The 27512-nt window shown below is 45.2% G+C and overlaps 2 protein-coding genes across 2 annotated transcripts; one reads left to right on the top strand and one right to left on the bottom strand.

Moving 5' to 3' along the window:
* The first annotated feature begins 19252 nt into the window (after window positions 1-19252).
* On the top strand, window positions 19253-21746 carry fzd8a (frizzled class receptor 8a). Its single transcript, XM_058060123.2, has one exon. It carries the CDS (start codon window positions 19555-19557, stop codon window positions 21304-21306), a length of 1752 nt encoding a protein of 583 aa, XP_057916106.2. The 5' UTR covers window positions 19253-19554; the 3' UTR covers window positions 21307-21746.
* A 3121-nt stretch (window positions 21747-24867) lies between these two features.
* On the bottom strand, window positions 24868-27391 carry gjd4 (gap junction protein delta 4). The gene is made up of 2 exons (XM_078790523.1): window positions 26845-27391; window positions 24868-26768 (listed from the first exon to the last, which is right to left on the bottom strand). The coding sequence occupies exons 1-2, from the start codon at window positions 26906-26908 to the stop codon at window positions 25624-25626; spliced, it is 1209 nt and encodes a 402-aa protein (XP_078646649.1). The 5' UTR covers window positions 26909-27391; the 3' UTR covers window positions 24868-25623.
* Between the last annotated feature and the right edge of the window lie 121 nt (window positions 27392-27512).

Raw genomic sequence — 27512 nt, 5'->3', positions numbered from 1 at the left:
TTTGCTTACTGACAGTTGAAGCATACTTGTGTGTTATATCAGAGTAATCGCAGCACAACAAGAGTGAATCTTATCATTGTGTCATTGTCATAAATAGGAGAGAAAAAGAGGGGACGAGACAGCTTATGCATGAACATATTCAACTTCAACTTGGATACCTTTTGTCTTGCTGAGAACCAGCTCAGAACGGCTGAGAATGGTCCATCTCTGGACCATCATCAGGACCAACATCTCAACTCAGTGCCATCAGTCACCAGCATCCTGCCGTCCCCTCTTGCCCACATGATGCTTCCTCTGGATGCGATGTGTGGTCCAACACGATCCTCAACTGTTTTTGCAGCGCAAGGGAAGCTCTTGAGGTGTATTTCTTCCAAAGGCCACAACATAATGCAGATGATAAACGGGAAGCAGGTGTGATTTGACTGTTGTTGTGGGCCTTTGCTTTGGCGTGGCGGCATGCTGAGATCAGATGCATGAACAACAGAAAAGTGTAACTATGAAAGCATATTTTCCCCAAGTTGTGTGTTTTAACGTACAGGGAGAACTTTGTGACCAAGCATGACACAGGTAAGATTTGAAATTTCTCTTTTGGGTTTTGCAGTCACACACAAAGCTTTGTCGTCCAACATTACCAACATTCTCCCAAGTACTGTGAAAAACAAAGTTATCAATAAAATATCAGTGGAAAAAGCGTGATTACACAGCTGACTGGCCATGAGCCTTCCCTCCGAGGGCACGCAGGGGAAGAAATGAAAAATAAGAGTTTGGTTGTTTTGCTTTGGCCAGGCCCTTCCTCGCCCATGCTATGCAGCAGCTGTAAATGCACCAACCCAAACAAATGTGGGGTGTCAAGGCCAGTCTGACTCTCAGAGCACACCCACAAGCACCTAAACACACACGCACAAAGCTGTGCAGTAATTCTTTACTACCGGAACCACTCCATGCTCCGGCTGCAGAAGCGGCTGGGACGGAGATGAAGCTGAAGCCTGGCAGGCTGGAACCTTGCCGTCTCCTTGTCTTCCATCCACTTGTGCATTACAGATTCAACCTGGTCATGTGGATTCGAACACAAATCATCCTCTCACCAGGGCTCAGGTTTTAGGCGTAGGGCTTTGGAATTTGGCTGTTTGTGTAATAATGCGGTCTCCTTTTAAAACCACCAATTTTGTCAGTGTGTACTTAGGAGGAAAAAATACTACTAGAATCAGCGAGCTATCCCAAAATCTTCAAATAGAAAATACACAAAAGCCTAAAAACATACAAGTTATGGTTTAATTCATCTTGAACATGCACACAATCAGTCCGAGATTATAAGTGTTTTCGGTTTAACTCATATTTCTCCTTTCTTGTTGAGTTCAAGATGCCACCTTGACTCCAAATGACAAAAAAAACATTGTACAAAAGAAAATGTCTACAGTCTTCACAATTAGGAGTTCTACCGAATGCTTTCAGGCCTTGAATGGGGAGGCCAAGATATAGTACATTGGACCGCTAGCACTCCCATTGAAGTACAATGACGCACATTTACACCCGTGGTCATTAGGTTTCCAACACTGCACACAGATGGCTGCAGATCATCACAGGAACGATACTGCCCTTCGAACTACGCTCCAGGGTCCCAACGGGGGCCATGGACAGGCCCTGGATGCTTTTGTAGAACGGTGTGATTAAAACTCACTGGTCCTTAACGTCTCTAAAGCTAAAGAGCTAATTATGGATTTCATAGAGATGGTTGACTCTTAAGAAATATTTGAGCACCAAATTTGACTCAGCTGAAGATGCGATCACCAAAAGGGGTCAACAGAGAATCCATTTAATGAGAAAGCTCAGTTCTTTTAATGTTCGCAACATCATCTTGTGCAATTTGTGTCATCCTTTTAACTTTTTCTTTGATTACCTGGTTCAATGGGCTGTGTACGAAGGAAGAAACGCTGTAATAGCATAGCATTGTCAGCTTTGTCCAATATTCTTGGAGGTCAGCAGAAGGACTTGGGTGTCATTTGGGGAGAGCGCGTGACAGTAAAGGCCAGGAGGATAATGAGCAACCAGAGCACATTTTGGCCACAGAATTCTGTCTGATGTCCTCAAAGAGGTGCTATAACATCCCGCAAACAAAAACTAACCGTTACTCAATGTCTCTCATCCCTTCTGCTACAGGTATTGAGTTGCTGAACTCAGATGTAACTCACTTTAATAATAATTGTGGCAAATATTGTGTGTGTTTAGATTATCTAACGACAAAGGATGATATTTATTTTTGCGCTATTGTTGTTGTCAGTCTGCTGTGATCGTGGATTGATGGATGTATGGCTGGTGAGCAACAAATGAATTGCCCCTTGGGGATAAATCAAGTTTTCTGAATCTGAAATAGTTGAATAGTGTTTAATTTTCATTTTGCGAACAGTGAGAGATGTGAAGACCTAATTTGGATGTGCTGCTTGCAAGGGGATCAAATAATTATTTCCCTCAATCAAATACAAATTCAATTATTTCGTTTTTTTGATGATGTTCAATAATGCACAGCTCCTCAGCCAATGGTCCAGACTTCAGTTGTAAAAGACAAGATCATGAAGTAAACCAAATAAAACCATCCACTAAAAAGGTGGCATCCAAGCACCGACTCCCATACAAGTAAACTTTTCCAGTCATGCTGCCCGCCCCGCCTCCTTTCTTCTTTTTTCACATGCTTTTACAGTGAGGTACACTGAAAGCGCTCTTTGTTGCCACGGTCTGTGGCCATTGAATGGTACCAAACAAGCACCCGAGTGCACTGAGCCCCAAGACAGCCGTCTGAATAGAATTCTTTCCCTGACTTCGCTCTGGCCGAGCGACAATGACTGGGACCACTCCTTTCTAGTCGGCCCTCGCTAATGGCTAAGACAATATTTGCTGGAACGAGGGGGATTTCATTTGCATTCAGGCTGTCTCCATTTCTTTTCACAGGACTTTGGCTTGCTCGGTTCAACGCTGCCGCAGCCTCTGAGACTACACTGCTGATTTTGCTTTGATTTTTTTTTATTATCTAAACTCACTCCACCTCCACAGCCAGACCCTGGAGCCAGTTTTTGGGGGTCTTATTGGGGGTGATTGGAAAGAACAGGAAACTTGCCATCTAGTCCTTTTAGTTGAATGCAAAGGTGATCCGAGGGTAGAAAACCTTCTTGAGCTTTTGTGATTTTCAAGGCTCCTGATGAAAGTGTCACTTGAAATGTGTGGATTTCATTTCATATTATTCCTATTGTTATTCCTAAAGCTATTTTGGGCTTTGGGCTGCAGAAAAAAATTGTTCAATAGTCATTGGGAAAAAAAAAAAAAAAAAAAAAAGGATGGTGCTTTTGATAAAAGAATTAGTGAAGGCAAGAAAACCCCAAAGCTGGCTGGCAGAGGGACAAGGTGTTGTATTAAGCTAAAAAGTGTTCTTCCTCCAGGGTTATTGAAGTCTTTCATAGTACAAAGCACATCAAGCGACACGCACATTGCTAATGGCTTGTTTTACCCGTTTCATGCTGATATTCAAAATGTTCCCGAGGATTGTTAGCATAAAAATCCCTGGACTAAATGCCCGTTTCAGCAATTGCTGCAGTATCTCAGACTTTCTCAGTTCTTTTGTTTTGTTGAGCAGAGAGCAGTTCTGAAATGTAGAAACTGTGGAATGTGTTCATTGAAGAGCAAGGAGGTGCATCATTTGCATCCTCAGTCGTGCTGACGTTCATACTGGGCATGTCGGGCGACAGAGCGATTGTTTCCTTTACTCACCGGGGGTGGCAGCAAAGAGCTGGGAATCACAGCCAAAAGCAGGCCCGTGCTCGCTTTGATGTAATCATCTGCAGCAGTGCATGTCATACATCACATGGCTTCCCGATCTCATTGAGGCAAACAGACAGGCTTGAAAGTAACCCTACAGTACAGATGCCGAGTCCGGCCCTTAAAAGCTGCGCATTGCAAGCAAGGAAACAGAGCATTTGAAAAGATTGCAATGACAAATACAACCTAACCCGTCTCTGAGGTGTCGCCAACCTTCGCCATTTCAATCTTTTTAGTGTTTATAGTCCGAGCAAATACTTCCCTACACAAATGTTCCCTCTCCTCACCATGACAGCATGTCTTATGTATCGGCCTGTTCCCAATTATCATTTATATTGGTGTAAGCCATTTTCTTATTATTGGTAGACTCTATACCGCTACATAAAATATAGTGCCCAAATCTGTCCATTCACATAGGTCACTGGCATGTTTCCTAAATGTAAATATCTAAATGAATAGACATCCATACATCTGGGAAGAGACACTCGTATAAAGTGTACACATCCATACTATATACAGTATGTACTGTATTTGTCCATTCACGCTCACAGATAACACATCAAATGTCAAATTCTTTTTATCCATCCATCTTCGACTGCTTATCAAGGGTGGGGTCACGCTGCACGCTGGCAGCAGCTAAGCAGGGCATTACAATTACGTTGCTTGAAGATTTACACTCTGGACTGGTCACATATTGACAGCGTACACCCATCTATGTAGTGCATATCACAAAATACATCCCTTCCTGGTGGGATCTTTGGATCCTGTAATTATTCTGAAGAAGCATCCCTTCAAAGCAACTTGTTGCCTTGCTGACAAGGAGCAAGCGTACAGTAAAGAAGTACGCAAGCCTCATCTCACAATCCGCCCTTCCTTTGATTGAAAGTTGGACGCGACGCTGCTGCATTTTGAGTAGCAAAGTACAAAATGTTAGCGTTTTGAAGACATCCTTCAGATGGAAAAGTCTTGGTGTGTGGAGAGGTTTGTGCCATGGGAACCTGCAGCAAGGAAGTAAACAGACATTTGACAGCAGCATTCACTCGCTAGAATAAAGCACTTTGTGTTTGCCTATTCTCTTTGAGGAGTCGACGGGGCTTTTCCATAACAACGTTTTGTGAAAGAAGAGAGTTTGGTTATTTTGCCTTTCAATTTCAACAAGAATGTTGGGGATTCTGCTTGACCTTGTTCAGGAGCAGCTCGTTCACGAGCAGCTATTGATCAACTTTGAGCATTTTCACCTTTCAACCAACAGATGCTCAGCATTCTCTGCGTTCATGTAGACTTAAAACTGTCTGGCTAAACATGTTTTATTGCGGTATTTCCATTCCAAGTGTCAAACACATTCTTCTACTTCAGATCACACACTGAAGAAGACACTTGATTTGATCAAACTAGATCATTTTTACACCGCACATTGGACCAGTGGTTAGCATTTTGGCCATACAGTCAGGAGATGTGGAAGATCTCCATTTGGGCATCTCTGCGTGGAGTTTGCATGTTCTCCCTAACCCCCCCCCACACACACATTCCAAAAGCATGCATGTTAGCTTCATTGGTATCCAAATGAAAAGATCCATAGGTATGAATGTGAGCATGAGTGCTTGCCTGTCTACATGTGCCCTGCCATTGGCTGGCCGTCTTTCCCAAATGGGAAGAAAATGTTCCATGCAGACGGCAAGTGACAACTGCCACAGAATACCAACCCATACATCCACTTTCATAAAGCGCTTTCTCTGGAGGGGCCAGTCAGACTGGAGAGATGTCGCCCAATCAAAGTTGCGGAAACACATGCGTGCATGCCCGTATCCACGCACACACAGCCTTGGAAAGGAAGTGCTGGACGTGGTGAAGGGGAGTGATAATGGGAGGGGTGGCAGAGGCCAAGGCTTGGAAGCGTGCATTACGGTGTATTGGCTTTGGATGGTGAAGGCCAGTGGACGGAACTTCAGTGTAGCGCTCCGTATCTGTCCATCAAGGGTCTCGGACTGAGGGGACCGAATCGGCCATCTTTTTTTCTTCCTCGCCTGCGGCCATATTGACTCCAGCCTGGCTGTTGGGTCTGATATGACCCCAGGCTACGAGTGGGCCCACGCTGCCTGCCGAGCTTCTGTGGCCAGGTGGGATGCGGTGGGGGGTTGGTTTCAGGAAAGAAAGCAATAAAGTGCCAGCGTGTTTAGTTTTCCACAGGGCAAATACCCGCGCTCCCATCCAGCAAATGAACGAGATGAAGTCCCAATGAAAAGCATTCTGACAGCCTGTCAGTCTGCTTTGTGCCTGCTGAAGAGGCGTGTGTCGATACAGCATGAATTCCAATGATGAATGACTAAAAGCTGCATTCCTCTTTCATGACTTATCTTTCCATACCATTCAGGCTGGAAAATCCACTGGGACAGCATAGAGGCTTTGCCACAGGTGAAACCATCACGTAATCGTCAAGGAAGTCCCTACAACAATTATTTGTTCCCCGAACATACATGCCAGTCCATATTTAGCCGGGATTCATGATGACTGAATTGCTTGTTTTTTCCCAGATCATCATAGGATTTTGGGAATGGTGAAAAAGTTATTTGTGTATGAGAAGAGGAGAGATGCGCACATCTATGCATGTGACCAAAAGCAAAGCTTAGCTTAGATATTTGGAATTGCAGACGATGCCTTGCACCACCTTCCAAATCATCCAGTGGATCTTCATACCAGAGCTGAAAAATGGGATTTCAGGGAATGCCTCCCATCAATACAGAAGGAAGTTCTTGTAGGAACGTAATGAATAGACGTGATGGTGGTAGTCCGTCTCCATTTTGGCCTGATTAGATTGCCACCAAATTAGCGGGGCTAACGGCCTTTACTGCTGTGGGCAACTGTGTGCAAAATGATGAAATGTTCTATTTGAGGTGTGCTACCCTGTTTACACTCGGAGGAGCGCAACCGAGGTAGCAATTAAGCACAAGTCTAGAAACAAGCGGCAACAGGAACTCAAGGAAAGCAGAAGAACACGTGGAAGCAAGTTAGTCGTGCTTCTCTTCCTGGCCTTGTATATTAAACAAAGAATGTCAGACATTGACGTCCCTATGAATATTTTACAACGTTTATTCACTGTTGTGCTCTTGCAAAGTTTCAAGGGAAAGCGGGAAAATAGAGAATGTGTGATGAAGATATAAAGTTTGACCATGCTTATGTTCTCACACATCCAGACTTCACAGGCGTTTGTATTTTCTATACAGACGTACAGGTCATGGCTTTTTCAAATGGTATGAAATAACTTTAGAATCAGGAATATCAGTGAAGTACCTGCTGCAAATACTCAACTTTGTACAAATTCCAAAGACAAGTTCCAAAGACAAGTCACTTGTCCTCCCACACAAAACTGGTCAGTTCATATGTGCCGAATATAGAAAGCCATGTTACTTGGGACATGTACACTTTGTTGGGAGAATAAATGTTCTCAGCAGCACTTTTGTCCTGTGAACCACCAACCACGTCATATTGGTCAGCAGCCTGAAGCAGCGGTGGGCAACTCCATTCCTTTTGAGTCCCTGTCTTGTGACTCCCTCCCAAAGAGGAATTGCAGCACATGTGCAGAAGAATCGCATATGCACAACAGGTCCAGCAGCTGAGCTGCAGATGCCCAAAGAGCCACCATGGGGCCATGACAGTCCAGTCCCCAGGCTGCGCAAGTGAACCAAGTGCCACAAGGGAGACTGGTACCCGCAAGATCCGATTCAGTAAGAAGGTGAGTGTTTTAAATCAGCCGATGACTCGTACATCTCAGCCTGGACCCATCCCAACTTAAAAGCGTCAGACTGAAAAAGAAGTTGATGAATGTACAGCTGGCTAGCCGCATTCCTCAGTATTAGTCCCGGTGGGGACTTCAGCCTTTCAGTGAAGGTAAATCAAGTCAATCCAGACAGGCTTTGCAGTTGCTAATGTACTTACTGTTAGCAGTAAACAAAATGAGATTAGTGGGGAGGGAATTTGATTTAGCGGAGCTTAGCGTAAACAGCTTGTCAAGTTGCTGCTGTGCTGCAGTGAAATGCGGATTTGACCAACATGCACTCCAAGCCCACTTTTTCATCAAGCGTCTCTCCCAAAATGTGTGGCTTTATTTCTGCTGTGCATGATGCTGTGGCAGACATCAGGGTTACTAGGGGTGGAGCCGAACCCGAACCCGAATACGTGTTTAGAACAAATGCTTTATAAAATATTAGTACTGGGGAACAATGACAACATCCAATCAGAAAGCTGATTTTCTTGGCCAATGGAATGGTGACTGGCGTTCAGCAGTCGGGGGCGGGGACACAGCAACAGAGCAGTCTGCGGAGGCTCAACTGAGTTGCATCTGTATTTTGCTTTGTAAACATACGACCTTTCACCTCAACTGGGGTTCAGACGCTGTTTTCAACTATCAGCAATAGCGGCGTTTGACCGGGAGACGATTCCGATGGGCTGCATGTAGTTGCTAGTTTCTACTTCTGAGGTTGGGCGTTCCCTTGTTGGCTCTGTTAGCCTTAGCTTGCTAACATTAAGGCTGTTGACAGTGGAACGTTCACATTGGCTTTAAACGGTTAACTAGGTAAGGCTTGGGAACTTGGGTAGAATTGGATGCACTCCTGGGTGGTATTTGGTACCTTTAAGTTAGTGTGGGGTTAAGTGTGACCAACTGCTGTGGAAAACAGGCTTCACAGCCTCCTACCAGACCACAGGCATAGAACGTTGACTCAAAGCAGGGAATGTCCAGCCTCCTGGCCTTGCTTCTTGGCTTGCCATCGGTGGATCCCACAGGCTGGGCACCTGTCCTGCATGGACCAAACAATCCACGTCACACCATTCGTCAAATAGATTAACAAGCTAACTTGTGCTGACTTCACATCAGCAAAGCAAATGAAGCTGCTATAATATGCTTTATGCTTTATACTGTAGAAGAACAAGAAGACATTTGCCACATAACATTGTGACAAATGCTAACACGGTGGCTTTGTTACAGTTGCAGTCAAATATTCCGTTCAGCAGATCCAACAAACACAAGGTGTCCGGGCCACACTAAGCCCACATGATGCTTCAAAGACCTAGATGTTTGAACACGCTGACCTGCAGTCACTGTCCGTGGCTTTTCGTCCCCCGCAACTGAGGAGCATGAAGTCAGCGCAGCTTACGATGTAGTGTCTTGGCAATTGAATCATTGAACCCAGGTGAGCAGTCAGGAGACATGGTGCCTTCAAGGGCCAAAGAGAATGTGGGTAAAAACACCAGTTCCACGCTGCTGTGTCTGTGGCTTTTGCATCATCAAAGTACACGACACTAACATGCTGGTACTTGTCAGTATTTAGAGCAGCTTGCTGGACAGCTTGGCTGCTGTTTGGGACAGAACATTTTCATGAATAATAATTCATAAAGTGAAGCCTTTTTGTCAAAGGCTTGGTGAAAGCTTGGTTGAAGGAGAAAAGATGCGGTACGCTATATGCACTATTAGTCATAAGCAGTGTGTACTTTCAAGTTTTCTACTGTACTGTATATTGTACAGCCAAGGTTCAGAGCAGCCTTACAAGTGTAGAAGAAGTTGTATTTCATTCAATCAAACCATTAGATCAACCAGATGCAGAAGAAGGGTTGGATGGAGGAGATTGATTTGCTGTGGCGAACCCCTGAAGGGAAAAGCTGAAAAAGAAGAAGATCAAACCATACTTTGGCGACAAGAGGTGGAAGTATGTTGAAGATGGAAGTGAAGGCAAGCTACCGTAAATACTTGCAGCTGCCTGTTCGCCTTCACATAAACTGGAGGTGACTTCCTGGAAGTACTGAGCAGCCAGGACAGCATACAGCTTTCTATCAATGCAATGTTTGCTTCCTGGGGCAAAATCCTGGCAAAACTTCTTGACACAAAAAACTGAAGTGTATTTTGACTGAAATAATACAATAATCTAATAATATAAGATATGACATAAATATTAGAGTTATTATGGTTGGGCAGATGTGCTCATCTGCTGCAGTGGAAGGGTTAATGCCGCTTAGCCTAAAGCTGGAGCTACTACTCACCCCCCCGCCCAGCCCCACTCTTTCCCACCTGATTGGTGGAAGATGAAGGCATCACAGGCCACTCTTTACAGTGGAAGCTCGTCCTCCAGGCCTAATGGCCTCTGAGATGCCGCTTTTGTCCCCTGATTAGCCAGCCTATTGAAGGCCCCTAATTGAGTAGCCTGTTTAGCGAGGCACCATTACAGTGAGAATTAATGAGGCACAATTACTGCGCCCAGGAAATCTGCCATCCATTTTGCAGGCGCACCTCGTGTGTAGAGTGTAGAGTTCAGCAAAATAGAGCATGGGGTTCCGACCCCACCCACAGCCGTTCAGGATCAAAATCCATGTATTTATTCACAGCTAAGTCATAATTAGGCCCAAGAGTGAATGAGGGACGAGTGAGTGTGTGAGGGGGAAGCAGAGATGGAGGGTGAGGGGAACGGTGAGAAAGCAGCATTCAACGGCCAAAAGAAGACACAAAAGCCAGGAGAATGACAGACACATGAGCTTGGAGAAATGAAGAGACAGAAAGGCGGATGGGGGAGGGGAGATGGGGGGGGTTAGACCCGGATTAAAAGCTACGGTTTAGTCATAGAACATTTTACCTTCTGAGAATATGGATGCAGCCTGAGGTGACAATAAAAGATGCTCAGGCCTCGTCCACTGGGGAGCTCAGCATTATTGCTTGCAGGGTTAAGGTGGTGGGGGCGCGGGGGGCGCGGGGGGCGCGGGGGGCTATCCACTTGACACACACTGCTCTGGCATTTCAAGCTATTTTGGCCCATTTAGAAGTGACCGTGGTAAATAGGTATAGGTACAGTGTAAGAAAATCCAAGTTGATTCCATTTAAAATAATTTGTAACCTCGCTGCCTTATAATTTGGATTAAATCTAACAAATTATTTCAAGTAATTTCAACTCACAAATAAACAAATATTTTTGTTGCATCAATTTGTTAACCTGATTTGAAAATGAGTTGAGATTACTTATTTTACGTCGTTGATACTCAGGATCAGTCGATATTTTCGTTCTTTACGGAATAAGTATCGGCCTAAACAGGGGTGAGATTGGCGTTATATTTTGTTGCCGCATGATTTGCATACAGGCATCCGTCGGGCAACTACACGATGCCACAGAACCCAACAACACACATTCTAAGTCTAACCCTGCCACAGTTTCATAACAAGGGCATGTTGTCAAGTTTTAATTAGCCTGCTAACTCCTTTAATTACTGGCACCTGTTTTGAAACAGGCAACAAGAGCATCAAGTATAGGAATTAGTTTGCTTCTGACACCATACATTGCCCGTCACATGTCACTGGGTGATTGCTCGGCATAGCAGTTTAAGTCATGGTGTGACAACAAGAACTCCCCACATCACATACCAACGCAACAGACGAATAAAATTGGAGATCTTTAGCTTTCATGATGAGAGAAATGTTTTACATATCGTACTAAATTGTCTCAGTGTGATGTATTTGTATTTTGGGGGGGGTAGGTCACACTGCGGTGTGTGTGTGAGTGCATGTACGAGTGGCACCATCACAAGCGTCTGAGCATGTGCAAAACCCATCACACTCTTGTACAAGTTGGCCACACCCACATTTCAAAGTAGACTGAACTAGTTGATTAGTTGGGAGAATCAAAACCAAAAATTTCTAGTTGTCTCAACTTTTTGGCTAAATTTATTTGACCTGATGCACAAAAGTTAAGTTAACGGAACTAAAAGCTAAAAAAATGTTTTTACAGTGTAGGTAGGTCAGTATAGGTAGGTAGGAAAGTACTCTAAAAACCACAATAAAGCGTAGTCCAGTGATAGCTCCTCACAGAGTCGTGTCAGGGCGTAGGGGTGTGGAAGGTCTTAAAGGTCTTAAAGGCCAGCCCCCACAAAGAGGATTTATACTTTAGTGTGGAATATTTGCTACGCTGCCTGAGACCTTTTAGGAATGTTCACTTGGACTTTCAGAGTATTGTGTTTACTCACCTGTCAGCACCCCCAGCCCCCTACACACACACACACACACACACACACAAACACACACCAAGTCACCAAGTCTGTTTGGCGTTGACAGTGCAACCCCGAGTGTGTTTGTGATCTGGGCTGGGAGCCTGTCTATCTCAGAGCACTTCATCTGAATGGTCTTTGTTTTCCTCGTGAAATGCTGCTGGAGCCTATCCCAGCTGTCTTGGGGAGAGGCGGGGTACACCCTGGACTGGTGGCCAGCCAATCCCAGGGCACATATAGACAAACAACCATTCCCACCCACATTCATACCTATGGACAATTTGGAGGGGCCTCAGGTCTCCTAGCTGTGTGGCCTGTGTGCTAACCACTCGTTCACCGTGCATTCTGCACTTGAACCAGAGCACATCAAATAGAAAAATAGAATTGGGGGTGCTACAATATCAACTATGAAGGATACAAGGTGGACTATTTGAGCGTATGTGAAGGTTCCAGAAAGCCACTTCAAGCATCCAAAGCTCATCTCAGAAGCTGTGTTGCCAGCTGCTTTGTTAAATAACACAGGCGGGACGGATGCAAATGCTTGGCTGGCCTCATGTGGCCCCCGGGCTGGAGTTTGCCCACCCAGTGATGTAAAAAATGATGTACAAAAATACCATATGTGGGTGTTCACTGACCACCAGGAGGAACTGAGCTCATTGTCATGAGGAATTATGGAATTATGCACAACATAAGGTCACCCATGTTCCACTATTTGGCCTTGTGGCGTTTTCTCTTGTTTATAGTGAATAGTTTCAAATATAGTGTGTGTGAATTTGAAGGTATGAACATGAAGGTTGTACCTTTGTTTACGTACATAATCATTTTTTAATCACGGCTAATGAGGACTATAGGATGCCAGGGAGGCTCAACGGGGCATTGCTTCGCTTCTGACCTGCATGACAAGAAAGACTTGGGAGTTTCATCGGAGTTGCAAACTCTGCAAGGCCATTTGTGTTACACATCTGCTGTCATCCCACCCTGCTTTGCGTTCCCATTTCCCCGCCGAGCCCTTTTTCCCTCCTTTCCGTCTGCCCTTCATCCTCGCTTGCTCCATCTGTTTTCTTACGCAGGCTGGACAGGAGGTCTGAAAGAGCTAGCTCATGGAGCACAACACCGGAGGAAGAATGGGGAAAAGCGTACATGCTAGGAAACACTGGACAAAGCGTACATGCTAGGAAACGCTGGACAAAGCGTACACGCTAGGAAACGTTGGATAAAGCGTACATGCTAGGAAACGCTGGACAAAGCGTACACGCTAGGAAACGCTGGACAAAGCGTACACGCTAGGAAACGCTGGACAAAGCATACATGCTAGGAAACGCTGGACAAAGCGTACACGCTAGGAAACGGTGGACTCCATTTCCAGGAGCCAGTATGGCAATACAGAAATATGTCCAACACGTTGTCCCATATGAAACATCTCATTTTCCATCCCTTTTGGAATCTTTTAGATAGTCTGACTGAACTGAGATCAATTGAGAAAAATAACGTGCTGTTTACATTCACACACACATAAAATTAATAATAATTCTAGGATAAAGCGCGCACAGCTTCATCAGTACAATATCTGCTGGGTAACTTTATGTTGCCCCAGCAGGAGAGGACCCCATTCCCGATGTTAAATATAACAAAGGACGCGGGTTCACAGCCATAGGGATTGCCTGGTTTAGACACCCTTGGCCAGCCCATCACATTTCCCCGGGTGATCGCTGGGCATAACAGTTTAAGTCACGGTGTGACCACAACAATGCCCAAAAACATCACATACCAACGCAACAGACCAATAAAAGCACTCTCACTCGTTGAGCAGAACAAGAATGAACAACTATGCAACTTTAACTACAAACTGACGAACTATTTACATCGACGGTGCCGCAAAGCACGCCGGGAACCAGGAAGTGCTCCCAGCGACGCTACTATATAGTTTAGTTTGGGTCTGAAAACCAGGAATGCTGCTGAATGCTTCATCTTTAAAAGTGCTTATCGTTGGAATTAGGGAGCTGTTGATGTAGTTGGAGGCTAATATGTACATCTGTTGCCAACACCGCTTTAATGGCAACGTTGGCGATTCAGTCCCGTGTTTGGTGAAATGCGTGTGGTGTTATGTGTGTGTGCGTGTTCGGACACACACACACACACACAGAAGGAATTGGAGCAGCCGTGTCTGCTTATGAGAGGTCTTTAGCGTGCACAACACGAACTTTAATTCTGAGATAAATGTTAAATGTTATATATCTTACTAAATTGTGTCAGTGTGATGTGTATGTGTGTGGAGGTGGGGGGGGGGAGTGCGCGTCACGCTGCGGAGGAGCAGTCATCACATCAATGTTAGATAAATTTAAACTATGACAGAAATGTTTTGCACATGGTTGAATATTTATTCCTTTTAAAGTTGATAATGCTGTTTGAATGTGTGTTTAAGAAAGCTGAATCCTACTGTGTTCAGTGTTTACGTTTCAATAAATATTTGTTTAAACATGAGACCTGTTATATTTGTTATCATGGTCATTTTTTCATGTAAATTGAAGGATCAAAAGCAGTATCGGCCACAAATATCGGCCCACGCAAAATCGGCCATCGGCTAAGGGAGATGGAAAAAAATAGGCATCAGCCCCAAAAAAACATATCAGTCGATCCCTTATATATATATATATATATATATATATATATATATATATATATACTCTGTGTGTGTATATATATATATATATATACATACACAGAGTATATATATATAAATATACATAGGGGATGTAGAAAAAAACCTGAATGGCGAAATGCGCACTGCAGAAAAAATACACTTCTAATGAAGGTGAAGGGGAGTGGTGTTCAAGACCCACTGTACATCATGATGATGATGATGATGATGGCTGTATTGGGTGAGAGATGAGAAAGAGGGTGGAGACAGGGACCTGACCATTTCTGAGACGGGCGCCGTCCTAGTATCACTAGTCCAATCACTAACTTTGGATCCATCTGATGATTTCCTCTCTGTTACATTTTCAACATACATCCATTTCAAATACTAATATCAAAACTGAATATTTTCTTTTAAAAATAATCTGATGCATCAAATATGTTTGTGTATATATATATATATATATATATATATATATATATATATATATATATATATACATACACATGACAGGTCTGCACTATTTCCCTGTCTCCCCCCATGGTTAACCACGCTGATATCATCCTGCTAGTATCGATCCTATACAGATATTAGTGATATCTATAGTAACCATGCTTTTCAATATTTGAATAATTCCAAGCTCTGCATAAGTACAAGTGTGTGTGTGTGTTTGTGTGTGTGTGTGTGCACGTGTTGGTGTATGGCTAACAAATCTTCCTGAGCGGAAAGGACAAGTTGCATGCTGTTTTACAAGAGGGAGATAAATCTGTCAGGAGTGTCAAGTCGCAGGCGTCACGGCAGCCAAGAGCAGACTCCTGCGAGCTGGCCACATTCTTGTGGCATCAGATGGCTGCAAACTCCAAACAATGACCCAACACACACACACACACACACACACACTTGCTTGGCTTAGCAATGGCAGCCAAAAGCAGTCAGTCGTTTGGCTGAAGCTGAGCAGTCAATGTCATGTTTTGAATCTTACACGTTGTCATTTGGACCACATCAATCACGCTTGAAAAATAACCTGTAGCTGCTCCAAAGTTCCCATATTGTCCAGCACTGCATCACCGATATCGATATCAACACATACTGTATAGGCAGCAGCTCTTCCCCCCAACACACGATGCTTCTTTTACTGGAAGCAGATCAACACTGCAACATGCAATAAACCGGAAAATGTACCCCTTCCTGAGGTGTGATATCAGATTAGACAAGACTCCTCATTATCTTCTTCTGCTGGAAAGAAACTTCCATTGTCTTCATGGCAGATCCTGGAAGGATAGTTTGCAGACTTTTTGTAAAAATTGAAATGAACAGAAAGACAAAATAATCAAGTAAAAACAGGCCACAATAAATTCATGCACGTATTCAAAGGCAAGAGCGAAGTCAATCAATGTGATCTTTTGGCAACAGGCCTCACCACCAGAACAATTTGGGCCCACCGGGGGATGGCAAGAGCAAGAAGAACGTGTCAGCCAACAACATTGCAAGATGAATCCTCTCAAGTGTTTCTTGTTGAAAACGTCCAAGTGAGTGTGAATGGACGGGCCAACTAACAAGGATGGTTTTCTGTTTTCCAAGCTGGCTATAGCTTTTTACGTGTACATAGTAAGCGCAGCAAATGATCGTAAAACAATGTCCCTGCTAGTGTATTAATCACTGTAAAATCTTAGCGGAGGGGATGTCCAGCTTTAAAGCAAAGCTTTGTTGCCAGAACTTGCCAGCTCCTCCGACTCAAAAGAAAACAGCCAGTGGTCAGTCACACATGGACAGTGCTTGGAAAGGAGGATTTACAGGGGCCGTACTCCCAGCAGTAGGCTGATTGGAGGGGCCGGCTGTGTTTGTTAAGGTAATGGGCCCTAGGTGAGCTCATTCACAGGGTACACGCTCCACACTTTGTCACCTCAGGAGCACCTCATTTAGAAAAAGCCGCTCTCAACCAAATCCCCCTCAGCCTTGCTCCATCTACTTCATCTCCACCTGAAAGTGATTAACCGGGGGCAGCCATAAGCAAACAAGCCCAGTATGGAGAGTCTATAGGCCGAAGCCCGGGGAGCCTTCCTCCACCTCTTAGCAGAGAAGAGGTCTGAGCAAACACGGCTAATGAAGTCTGGGGTTAGTGTGAGCCCGCTAAATGCCACCCAAGCTCTTGGAATTGTGTCCAGCAGATAAAGGCTAAATCTCCTCCAAACTTTTCCCCTTTACAAGATAAAGTGGCATTAGCACAACTCCATCTCGCCTTCTCATATAGTCGCGGCTCTAGGAAGCAGTCACACTTGATGGGCTTCCTCTTGGAACTCTTCATTCTGCCAGGCGGAATTGCCGTTTGAGTGGAACACATTAACATTGGATCCCGATGTTGGTCGAGCTCATATTTTCTCACAGCATGAGGCCAACAGCTGATGAGCAGATATGGTATTATTTACACATAATGGGCGATTTAACACCATCCCTTGTATGCATAAACCAGCACAGCGCTGGCTCGCTCAATTCACCTCCCAGCATATAACTGCTACCGGTCAGACGCGCCCTGAACACCTCGGCAGGGACTTGATTCAATAAAAAGCTGATTTACACCAAAGCATTCTGGTTTTGTTCTGGGTTATGACTTACAGTATCAAAGACATTAGCGAGACGATTTGGCGCAATCATGTCACATCACTTGGAATATTACGCTGATATTAGGGGGTGGAAGAGGCAGGGGGGGGGGGTCCCATTGGGGACATGACACAAAGGAATTGAGACCAACAACACACTTATTTTGTCAACCAAATTGCCTTTGAAGAAAACAGTACCAAATTTCACATCAATAGTAAAACGTCTGACTGTACAAACAATGAATGAACACAAGCAGCTTACTATGAAGTTAAATGAAAATGCACCGTTACGCTGATATAATAATAGGAAATAATAATTGTGTATCTTGAACAGAAATGCTGCAGTACATGTACACGTGTGTACACGTGTGTGTACCTACATGTGTGTACCTATGAGTAAGGGCTCTGCAGCAGCAGCACTCTCCTGTCAGCAAAAGATGTTTTGCTGAAATACCCATCCAATCGTTGGTGAATGTGCTACGACTCTCCTCCAGTTGTCACACTGGGCTCTCCAGTTTCACAGCACATGAGACACAGCGCTTTGGCACTGGATTCTGGAAGAATGAAGACATATGGGTCCGTCCTTTCACTTTGAAATGTTGGCTTTTCTCCATCAACTGTTTTACTTTTGAGCAAGCCTTGGAGGATTACGCAGGATAGGAAATGGATGGATGGTTGTCATTCGCGAGCCAAGTAAACAAACTAACGTTTCATTGGCTCATTTTGACGTCACATTGTTTGCCCTCAACAACTGTAACCTCAACTTTGCCCTAACAACTGAAGTAATAACGGCCGCTGCAATCGAGCATGGTTACACGTTATTATATTATTATTATTATTAGACTGGGTCCCAATCCGCCATTTGGTGATGGCTGCCATACAGAGTACACGCCCACAATACTGCCATAGCTTTGTTTACGCCGCATTGCACTACCCTTGCTATCAGTGGTATCGATAAGTGGATCAACCCCCCCTCCCTAATTTGTGGTATTGCAGTTATCTTACTGCTATAAAATCCTTATTCATAGAAATGACTAGAATGAGACATATACATACATCTATATATAAAAAAAGCTTTAGTAAATAGTTTTCATAACATTCATGTTACAACATCACTCCCATAATTTACCCTTTCCTCTTGAAGGAGCATTGCTTCATTGCATTTGATATTCACACCAGCTGCTCTCCCAGCTGACCCCATTGAAGAAAAATCACGTCCGGCCATCCCTTTTTATTTTTTAACATGACCCTTTTTTTGTCCTAAAAGCAGTATCGTCCAACTGCTGGCTACCATGTTCTAATCATGTTAATAGTTTATAATATAATATGAAAAATACTGCTGGAAGAGAGGTGTTCCTGAAGAAGTATGTGGGTCATGTTTGTCATTTGCTTTTGTGAAATGTGTTAATATTAACTAAAGCTGTGATCAAGTAGACCCAAGTTAACAAAATGAAATCATGAATAAGAAATCATGCAAAGACTAAATATTAGTGCAGCACAGAGCATGTTAACACAGATATGAGGTCCTCTGTTAAAGCTTGCAATTACGCCTCCTGTGGAGATCTTTGCAAGCGCTAAACGAAACATTAGCACCCCATTTGAAAAATAAAACAGCTTTTCACAAGGACAGACAGCTCCCTGGGTAGTCTTATCATGCACAAATGAGCCAATTTACCTCTCCCTCTCTCCCTCTCTCCCTCTCTCTCTCTCTCTCACACACACACAATTTGCTTGCTAGTACACTATGTAATATGGACTGTTCATTTACAATAGCAATAGACTAATAATATAGTTATTATGGTGGTGTTCTAATATGATGGTCCCATATTGCTGCTTTTAATGTTTTTTGGTGTGTTATTTAAATATAGGCTACCCTTGTATTGTTCACTCTTATTTAATTTGGTGTCTTTAGTTTAATGTCTTTAAAGCGCTATATGAATAAAACGAATTATAATTATGATCGCCACACCAACCATAATAAAAAACAAAACAAAACAAAAAAGAAGTATTGTTCGCTTCGACTAAAGTACAACTGTGTTGTTTTATTGGTTTGTTTGCACCAAAACATTTCCGGCCTGTCCAACCTTGAGTGATTTGCCTGAGACCCCGCCCTTGTCGCGTTGCGATTGGTGGAACAGCTCGGGGGTGTGACCCGCCTGCCTCTTGTGTATAAATGCGCCACTTGGTCAGGCAGCGACCGATTTGAATGAGAAGCCGCCTAAAAAGGATTTAACGAGCCCGGTGAATGTTGTTTGAAGAAATACGAGCAGGAAAAGACACCATCTTTTGTGTATGTGTCACGACAGCAGCAGATCGTTGTTTGAGAGGATAGTTTGAGACGCGATAGAAGACGGCGGACTCTCCTCTCAGCCATCTTGGTAAACACAGCCTCGCAACTCCATGCAAGCTCCACGGAGACGCGGCATGGGCTCGCTGCGTGGAATCTGACCCGAGCGGAAGGAGGATTTTGCGGCACGACAGGCCACGCTGTTCTGAGAGATGGAACCAGATCTGATCGGGATTTACCTGCTCCTCTCACTCGCGCTCCTGCCCAGATCCAGCTGCACCACCGCCAAGGAGATCACCTGCCAGGAAATAGCCGTGCCCCTATGCAGAGGCATCGGCTACAATTACACCTACATGCCCAATCAGTTCAATCACGACACGCAGGACGAGGCTGGGTTGGAGGTTCACCAGTTCTGGCCCCTGGTCGAGATCCAGTGCTCCCCCGATCTTAAGTTTTTCCTGTGCAGCATGTACACACCAATCTGTCTGGAGGACTACAAGAAGCCGCTCCCGCCGTGCAGGAGCGTGTGCGAGAGAGCCCGGGCTGGCTGTGCTCCCCTCATGAGGCAGTATGGCTTCCCATGGCCGGACCGGATGAAGTGTGACCTGCTGCCGACACAGGGTAACCCCGACACACTGTGCATGGACTACAACAGAACCGACGCCACCACCGCGTCACCTGTTCTCTCCAAGCCCACCAACCACCCCGGGAAAGGGTACCAGCCCCCCAAGATGAAGCCGGGAAGACCCGGTGCTCCTCGGAAGTACAAGCCGCCCGCAGCAGCCTGCGAGCCTGGCTGCACCTGTTTGGATCCCATGGTGCTTGTCAGCACAGAGCGCCACCCACTTCACAACCGCGTCAAAACCGGACTGATCACCAACTGTGCCATGCCGTGCCACAGCCCCTACTTCACCCACGACGAGCGGGCCTTCACCGCCTTTTGGATTGGGCTGTGGTCCGTTTTGTGTTTTGTCTCGACGTTCGCCACGGTGGCCACCTTCCTCATCGACATGGAGCGCTTCAAGTACCCAGAGAGACCCATCATCTTCCTCTCTGCCTGCTACATGTTTGTGTCCGTCGGCTACATCGTGCGGCTGATCGCCGGCCACGAGAAGGTGGCCTGCAGCCGGGAGTACGACGTGGAGCACATCCACTATGAGACAACCGGACCGGCACTGTGCACGGTGGTCTTCCTGCTCATCTACTTCTTTGGCATGGCCAGCTCCATCTGGTGGGTCATCTTGTCCCTGACTTGGTTCCTTGCCGCTGGGATGAAATGGGGCAACGAAGCCATTGCCAGCTACTCCCAGTACTTCCACTTGGCCGCATGGCTCATTCCCAGCATGAAGTCCATCGCCGTTCTGGCCCTGAGCTCTGTGGATGGGGACTCGGTGGCTGGGATTTGCTATGTGGGCAACCAGAACCTTGACAACCTGCGCGGGTTCGTCCTGGCCCCGTTGGTCATTTATTTATTCATTGGAACCATGTTCCTTTTGGCCGGATTTGTGTCTCTGTTCAGGATCCGGAACGTCATCAAGCAAGGTGGCACTAAGACTGACAAACTGGAAAGGCTGATGATCAGAATCGGTATTTTCACGGTGCTCTACACGGTTCCAGCCACCGTTATCGTAGCTTGTTTCTTCTATGAGCAGCACAACAGGCAGAAGTGGGAGACCACCCACAACTGCTCCAACTGTTTACACGAGCGGGACCACAGCAGGCCAGACTACGCTGTCTTCATGTTGAAGTACTTCATGTGCCTTCTGGTGGGCATCACATCCGGAGTGTGGATCTGGTCAGGAAAGACTTTGGACTCTTGGAGGACTTTCTGCACCAGGTGCTGCTGGGGAAGCAAGCCCACCGGTGGTTCCATGTACAGCGACGTGAGCACGGGCCTGACGTGGCGGTCTGGCACGGCCAGCTCTGTGTCTTGCCCCAAGCAGATGCCTTTGTCACAGGTTTGAATGGAGAAGGCCAGAAGCAGCTTATGAGGACTGCTAATAACCCATCACGCCCCGTCTTAAGCCATTTGCATCGGAATGAAGTGTGAGGAGGAGACTGAAACGGTCTAGCTCATCTCCAGCTTGGGGGCATTACTTCTTGTAGCTTCTTAGCTAGCGTCACACAAAGACCATTCGAAACAAGCTTTTTGATGTTTTCACCCATCTTGGTAACAGGTCACATTGTCAAAGATCAATTAAGCCTTAATAACGCCCCCTGTGGCTTTTCGGGATGATTTTACGGGTCATTCATTTTGTGATTGAAAAAAACAAACAATTATTTATATAAAGCTTGTGTATATTTGTGTATAAAAGAAAAGTTTATAAGTATTGTATATTTGTACAAAGTGTAGATGTTTTTTTGTGGAAGAGCCAAAAAAAAAAGACTTTTATTTTGACAATAAAACGTGATAAATTTCAGTGCGTTGTATGCTTGCTTTTTGGAGTTCCTTTTCATCACCAGGAACTTGTAATTAGAGGTCGGGGTTGAGCTGGAGCATCTCCATAATTGTTCCAGTCCTCTTCACATGCCTGCAGAAGCCCACTTTCTTCGTTTAGTGAAAAAAAGGCGAGGGGGATGGGGGGGGGGCACTGGGTGAATGTGGTGGAAATGCAGGGAATGGACCCTTTTCATCTGGGCAAACTTTGATCTTTCTTTCCTAACAGCAGCCAATGAAGGTGCCGTGTGTGAGGATGTGCCAGAGGTCCCTAAATGTCCCATTTGCAGGCTTTGATGGCCGTTGAAAGAGCGTTTTTGGAAGCCTTGCATTTTGGGCGATTGTCAGGACTGAAACCCGCCAGTGGCCCTGGATCTTGTGTTTAGGGGGTTTTTTTTCCATCCTCTTTTTCTCCAGGCCTGAATTGAAACATCACTCCATGGAGCTCAAGCTGCGCCAGCGAGAGCAGAGACCTTTTCATGAATGATTGTGAAATTGCAAAGAAGGAGCCACAGGTGGTCTGTACAGATGATCTCACATGTTGCACCTTCTAATCAAGGCCTTTTAATGCAACAAATGTATCTCCTGGTGGTCCCCAAGGAAGCCCAAGTGCTTTTAGAAGATGATATTGTGTAACATGCCTAGAAATGCAACATCTGCTCTACAGTGGCAGCTTTTCTGGAAGTGGAGCTCACACAAAATCACCCTGTTTGCATGCATGATTTGAAATGACCGCCGCAGCACCTTGCAATTCAGCTCTAGCTATGAGCACCACCTAGTGTTGAAAACGCCGCAGTACAGCTGTTATTCTGCCATCCGTAAAGTCCTCGAAAGCAGAGCAGCGTGTTTGTTGCTGCAGTTTGTAGGAACCGGGCTCTTTACACTCCACGCCTTGGAAATGTTCTCATAATAATAAGATAGCAGTCTCTCTTATAGTCTCTCGGTTCATTCTGGATTTTAAACTTAACATGTCTTTTATGAAATTGCGGATGTTGGTTTGTTTCACGCAGCCATAAAGATGCAGGTCATTTCTGGTGTCAGGATATGTTTTATGATTCTATTCTTTTTTTTACTGTCGTTATTTTTTATGTATTTGTTGACCTTTTCCAAACTTGCGTTTCTGCACCCAAATACATGCAGGAAAGACGAGTACTAATAACGATTGTAATCCACATTTCGTTGGCAATTTCTGTGCTGTGTTTTTGTGCAATGACAATAAAGAAAGTCCATCTATCATACAATAAGAATGTAGCTGTGCTATGTTCAATTATGGCAGAAGTGTTGCAACAGCGCCTGCTACTGGTAAAGGGTGGCATGTGCAAGGAAGAAGCAGTGTTGCCAGCTTGGCGATTTTTTGCTGGATCTGGCCACATTGGCCACATTCTAAACCTAAACGCGACCAGCAACAAATCTAGCGACTTTCACTGGAGTCTTGTAATATGGTGAACATTAATACACGTATTCTGCATTTTGTGTGGGCAGGTCCGCCCCGCCCAGGCAGTCACAAGCCATGCTGTTGAGCTCTACGAATTGCTATGACATGTATTCACCATAAGAGGGTGCTACCCACCCATATGACAGATTTCTGAATGGGACAATTGTTTTGGTTGAAGTGGCTGACATTTTTGTCCACCAGAGGACGCCCTTGCTACTGAAGTTTCTGCGCTGCTGTGACTAAAGAAGAACGGCGCTTAAAGCCTAATTACCTTGCTTTCATGAACTCCAAGTACGTATTTCGTCATGGGCTTTTTAAGATTGAAAAAAGTCAGATTTGTATTGTTTGTCATTTAAAAGTTGAAATTGAAAAGGCTCTAACTGTTTTGCAAAGACAAACCATTGCTGAGGTGGAACAGTATAAAACAGGTTATCAAACTCGAGAATGTATGCAGGTTTGCAACACAACAAAGCAGCCAAGATAACAGTCAATGGAAAATGTCTTGTACGTGTCAATAAAGACCATCGTAGCAGGATGCTGTATCTAAATGACAGGAAAAAGACCTGTCAACCCTTCAAAGCACAAGAAAGCCATATCATGTTATGTCAGGACTTTTAGACTACAAGTAAACATGGTACTCACCCAACAATATGTGGCACATCCAGGTAGAGCTGGTCCTGCTTGTCCTAAGGACCTGCTTTGCATGTGAAAAAGACACATTAGCAGCCCTGCATATGCTGAGAAACGGGACATCATGCATACACCTTTGTCAGATGCAGTATTTGTACAATCAGTACACTAGAAGAATTATGGTGAGTTCAGTATGAGTATTAAGCCAGATGTCACCATCATTTAATTTCTACACGCTTACACCCTTCAGCACCGTGTGTATGCTCAAGGCCCCGCCTCCACCCACCAAGCCCAAGCCAGCGACAACAGGGCTCACTCTGTTCATGCCCTTGTTCTGTGGAACAAATGTGCCGAGGTGAACCCCCTTCCTGCCTGTTGGGAGACGAGAGAGGAGAAAACAGACACATACGCACACGGTAATATGTTGATTATACTGATCCACTTCATTTTCATGGACGCCATCTTCAGCGCCTGGTGATGAAAAGCCCATTCCACCTGAATGCTTCTTTGCAATCGAAGGCCATTTCTTCTTTTTGCATTCTGAATCTCTACTTGGAACCTCCTTACGGTGGAAAATGTACATGCTCACAGTGGTCTTAACCTTTTGATCAGGAGTGTATATGTTATATCAGCATGCATTGCTAATAAACACATTGTACATAGATAAACAATAAATAGATAAAGGGATTGTATTTTCTGCCTGAAATAATAATCATGAATAAATTGCACAGCGACGTCACCTCAAATTCAAAGTTGGGCACACACTCGATCACAACTGCTTAGTGAGTGTAGAAGAGACAAACCATGTCGTTAACGGCTGAGAACCATCCCAGGCTAATGGGAAGCGACTTGTATAATAATACATGCTAGTGCGTGTTCTGTATACTACTACCAAAACAATACTCTGCAGCAAAATAGACGTTATCATTTTTCTCTGTTCAAGTCCAGGCTCACACTGATGGTGAGTTGGTGTTCCCCGCGTGTTTTGTACAGTATTTTCATTGGACAATGTGCTTTACTATTACATCTGGAGCACACCAGTCCGTCAGAGGTTGCACAGAAAGGAGCCTTTATCTAAAGGTGCTGAATGCTTCAAAAGTAACAAATACTAAATATATAGTTGCATTAAGAAGGCAATGATGGCCTTTCAGGTGAACAACACATCTACAGTTTTGAGCAAACGAAGAGGGAGTCTTTTGTAACTGAAGCAGGTAGAAGGTGTGTCGTGACACACTGACAGTCGTCCCTCCTGCTCAGTCACTCGAGTCAACCAGAGAGCAGCATTGGGAATCCAGAAGGCCTGGAGCTTTGGTTTCCACCTTCAAAAAAAAGATGCCACCAGCATGAAAGATCAAACTGGTCTCAACAGCTCAGCCTGTACATTGTTTTTCTTTTCCACACCAACCAAACGGTCAAACAAGCAGCCCAGCAGAGGCCCAAAGGCTCATTAGATCAACTTTGACCACATGAGGTGAGATACGTGGGACAGGTCAAGGCCTCTCCTTGTTTGTGGACAGTGAGGCGTGGAAACAGGTGGCCTGCAGGTTTAGATTCAACTCAAGGTTAACATGCGCTCAAGGGCGGTTAAGGCTTCTTTTCACGCCGGGACATTGTCACTTCACATGAAACCGAGGCAATGTGATCTGCTGGCAAATATCAGGAGGCAAATGCGCTGACTAAGCATGACAAGGTAGCTGGGCGACACTCTGACAGTTGTTCCTACGTGAGCTGGCTCTCATGTTGCTCTTGCATGGCAACGTCTCCAATAAAAGAAGCAAGTCACACCCACTCTGACCTTTTTTCACGACTTTCATCATTGGAGAGCTCGGCCCCACCACCCAGCTCCACCAACGTGTACTGACCAATCCTCCTGGTGCAGGCTGCGGTTGTCATGGAATCATGTCGAAGAGGCCTTGGTGACGCCGCAGCGTGATAACCCGAGCCTCGTCTTGGGGGCGGCGGAGGCTTGAGCCTGCTGCGATTATCGACACAAATAGCTTTTGGAGATCCCGTGGGACAGAGAGCCACCTCACTGCCTTCCGTCTCTGGAGTCTCCTCTTGGGGGGCAGAGTAGCCGTTGTTCCCGTTGGTGTTGCAGCCCGGAGCTTCCAAGGAACAAGGCATAGAGGTTGCATCCTGACTTGATCCAATCCCTCTGTTAGAACCCCTGCTGCCTTGCCTCTTCCCGAAACTTCCTTTTCGACCAGCCTCAGATTGTCCAGCTTGTTGATCCAGGGAGGTATTTAAGTCTCCATAGCAATCCTCATAAAGATCCTCCATCATCTTTGCCTTACTTTTCTGCTCCACAGATCGCTTAATGGCACAAATGAAATCCAGAACGTTGAGGAAAAGGGACAGAGCCGCCACACCGAGCATGAAGTTGAGCATCACAGTCTTCTCCGTGGGTCTAGAGATGTAGCAATCCACTTGGGTGGTACATGGGGGGTTCTGGCACAGATACCTCCTGGGGATGTAGAAACCAAACATATAGTAGTGAGCCGCCCCAAATCCAGCTTCAAGCAACGTCCGAAATATCAACTGTAGGATGTAGGCTCCTGTGAAGCATCGCAGCCACCCTTTCTCCACTCCTGGAGGTATCTTCTTTGCGGATAGCTCCTGCTGGATTTTGTAAAGCTCTACGTCTTTACTTTGATTGGAGGACCCCATGACCACAGTGAGTCCGTTTGACACCCTATGGACCACATAGATGGTAAAGACAACATAGGGCAGACATAAAGTGACAAGCTGCACCAGCCAGAAGCGGAAAAGAGAGATGGGAGAAAAAATATCGTAGCACACGTTGGTGCATCCGGGTTGAATGGTGTTGCAAATGAATCGCTCCTGTTCGTCCTGGTAAAGAGGGTAACCAGCAAAAAGGAGGATGAGGACGCGTAGAAAGATCATCACAATGAGCCACACCTTTCCTGAAAAGGAAGCAGAAACTGTATTGGAAATGCCGCCTTTTAGATAGAACCTTCAGGGGTCAGGGACTCCACTCACCCAGTAAGGTTATGCTGTGATTGACAGAGATAAAAATGATTTCCAAAGGACTTGATCCCATCATGTTTGCTGATCCCACAAGCAGAACCTTAAGTAACACCAAATAACCTCCAGCCGGTTAAGTCCCACAGTAGACCTCATACAGGTGGACCACGGTCAAGGTTCTGGTCACTAAAATCAGGACAGGAGTGACAATGAGGGGCAATGCTCCCTTTCCCTGAGCCCCCCTGCAGACAACAGAAGATGGGCGCGAGCCCTATTGTGGATCTATTCTTAACACACTTGCAAAGGCATACTGCCGTCCTGCGTGGCATTGCAGAGATATTTTAGGGGGCTGCAGGACGTCCTTGCAGGAGAACAAGTCTTCAGGGCTAACGAGTTCTAAATTCAAGCACATGTCAAGCATGTTTGATCAAGGAAGAGAGTAGTAATGGGAATGAAAACATTTGGTGTGGTAAAGCAGACCCGTTAATGGTGACTGCATGCTGAAGGATGCAACACTTAATCGGTTTTATAAATACAAACAGAAGTCCAAGGTACTGTGTGACTGTCCACCTGTTCCTCATTCCCCCACAGGTGGGATCCGTGGAACCAGTGTCTCTAGAGAAGCACATCCATGTACCTCCATCAGCTTAACGGGTGGCCGTGTATGTTTGTGTGACTGCATG

The sequence above is a fragment of the Doryrhamphus excisus genome, linkage group LG5 (assembly GCF_037039965.1).
Source record: "Doryrhamphus excisus strain RoL-2023G ecotype Guam linkage group LG5, RoL_Dexc_Guam_v1.1, whole genome shotgun sequence".
In the NCBI taxonomy this organism is placed as follows: Eukaryota; Metazoa; Chordata; class Actinopteri; order Syngnathiformes; family Syngnathidae; genus Doryrhamphus; species Doryrhamphus excisus.
This window is presented reverse-complemented; position numbering and strand designations above follow the sequence as displayed.

Bases quoted from the DNA above. Each gene is read 5' to 3' on its own strand.
- fzd8a (XM_058060123.2), top strand. From the start codon at position 19,555: ATGGAACCAGATCTGATCGGGATTTACCTGCTCCTCTCACTCGCGCTC.
- gjd4 (XM_078790523.1), bottom strand. From the start codon at position 26,908: ATGATGGGATCAAGTCCTTTGGAAATCATTTTTATCTCTGTCAATCAC. The intron at 26,769-26,844 runs GTGAGTGGAGTC...CTTCCTTTTCAG, and splicing joins TCACAGCATAACCTTACTGG to GAAAGGTGTGGCTCATTGTG.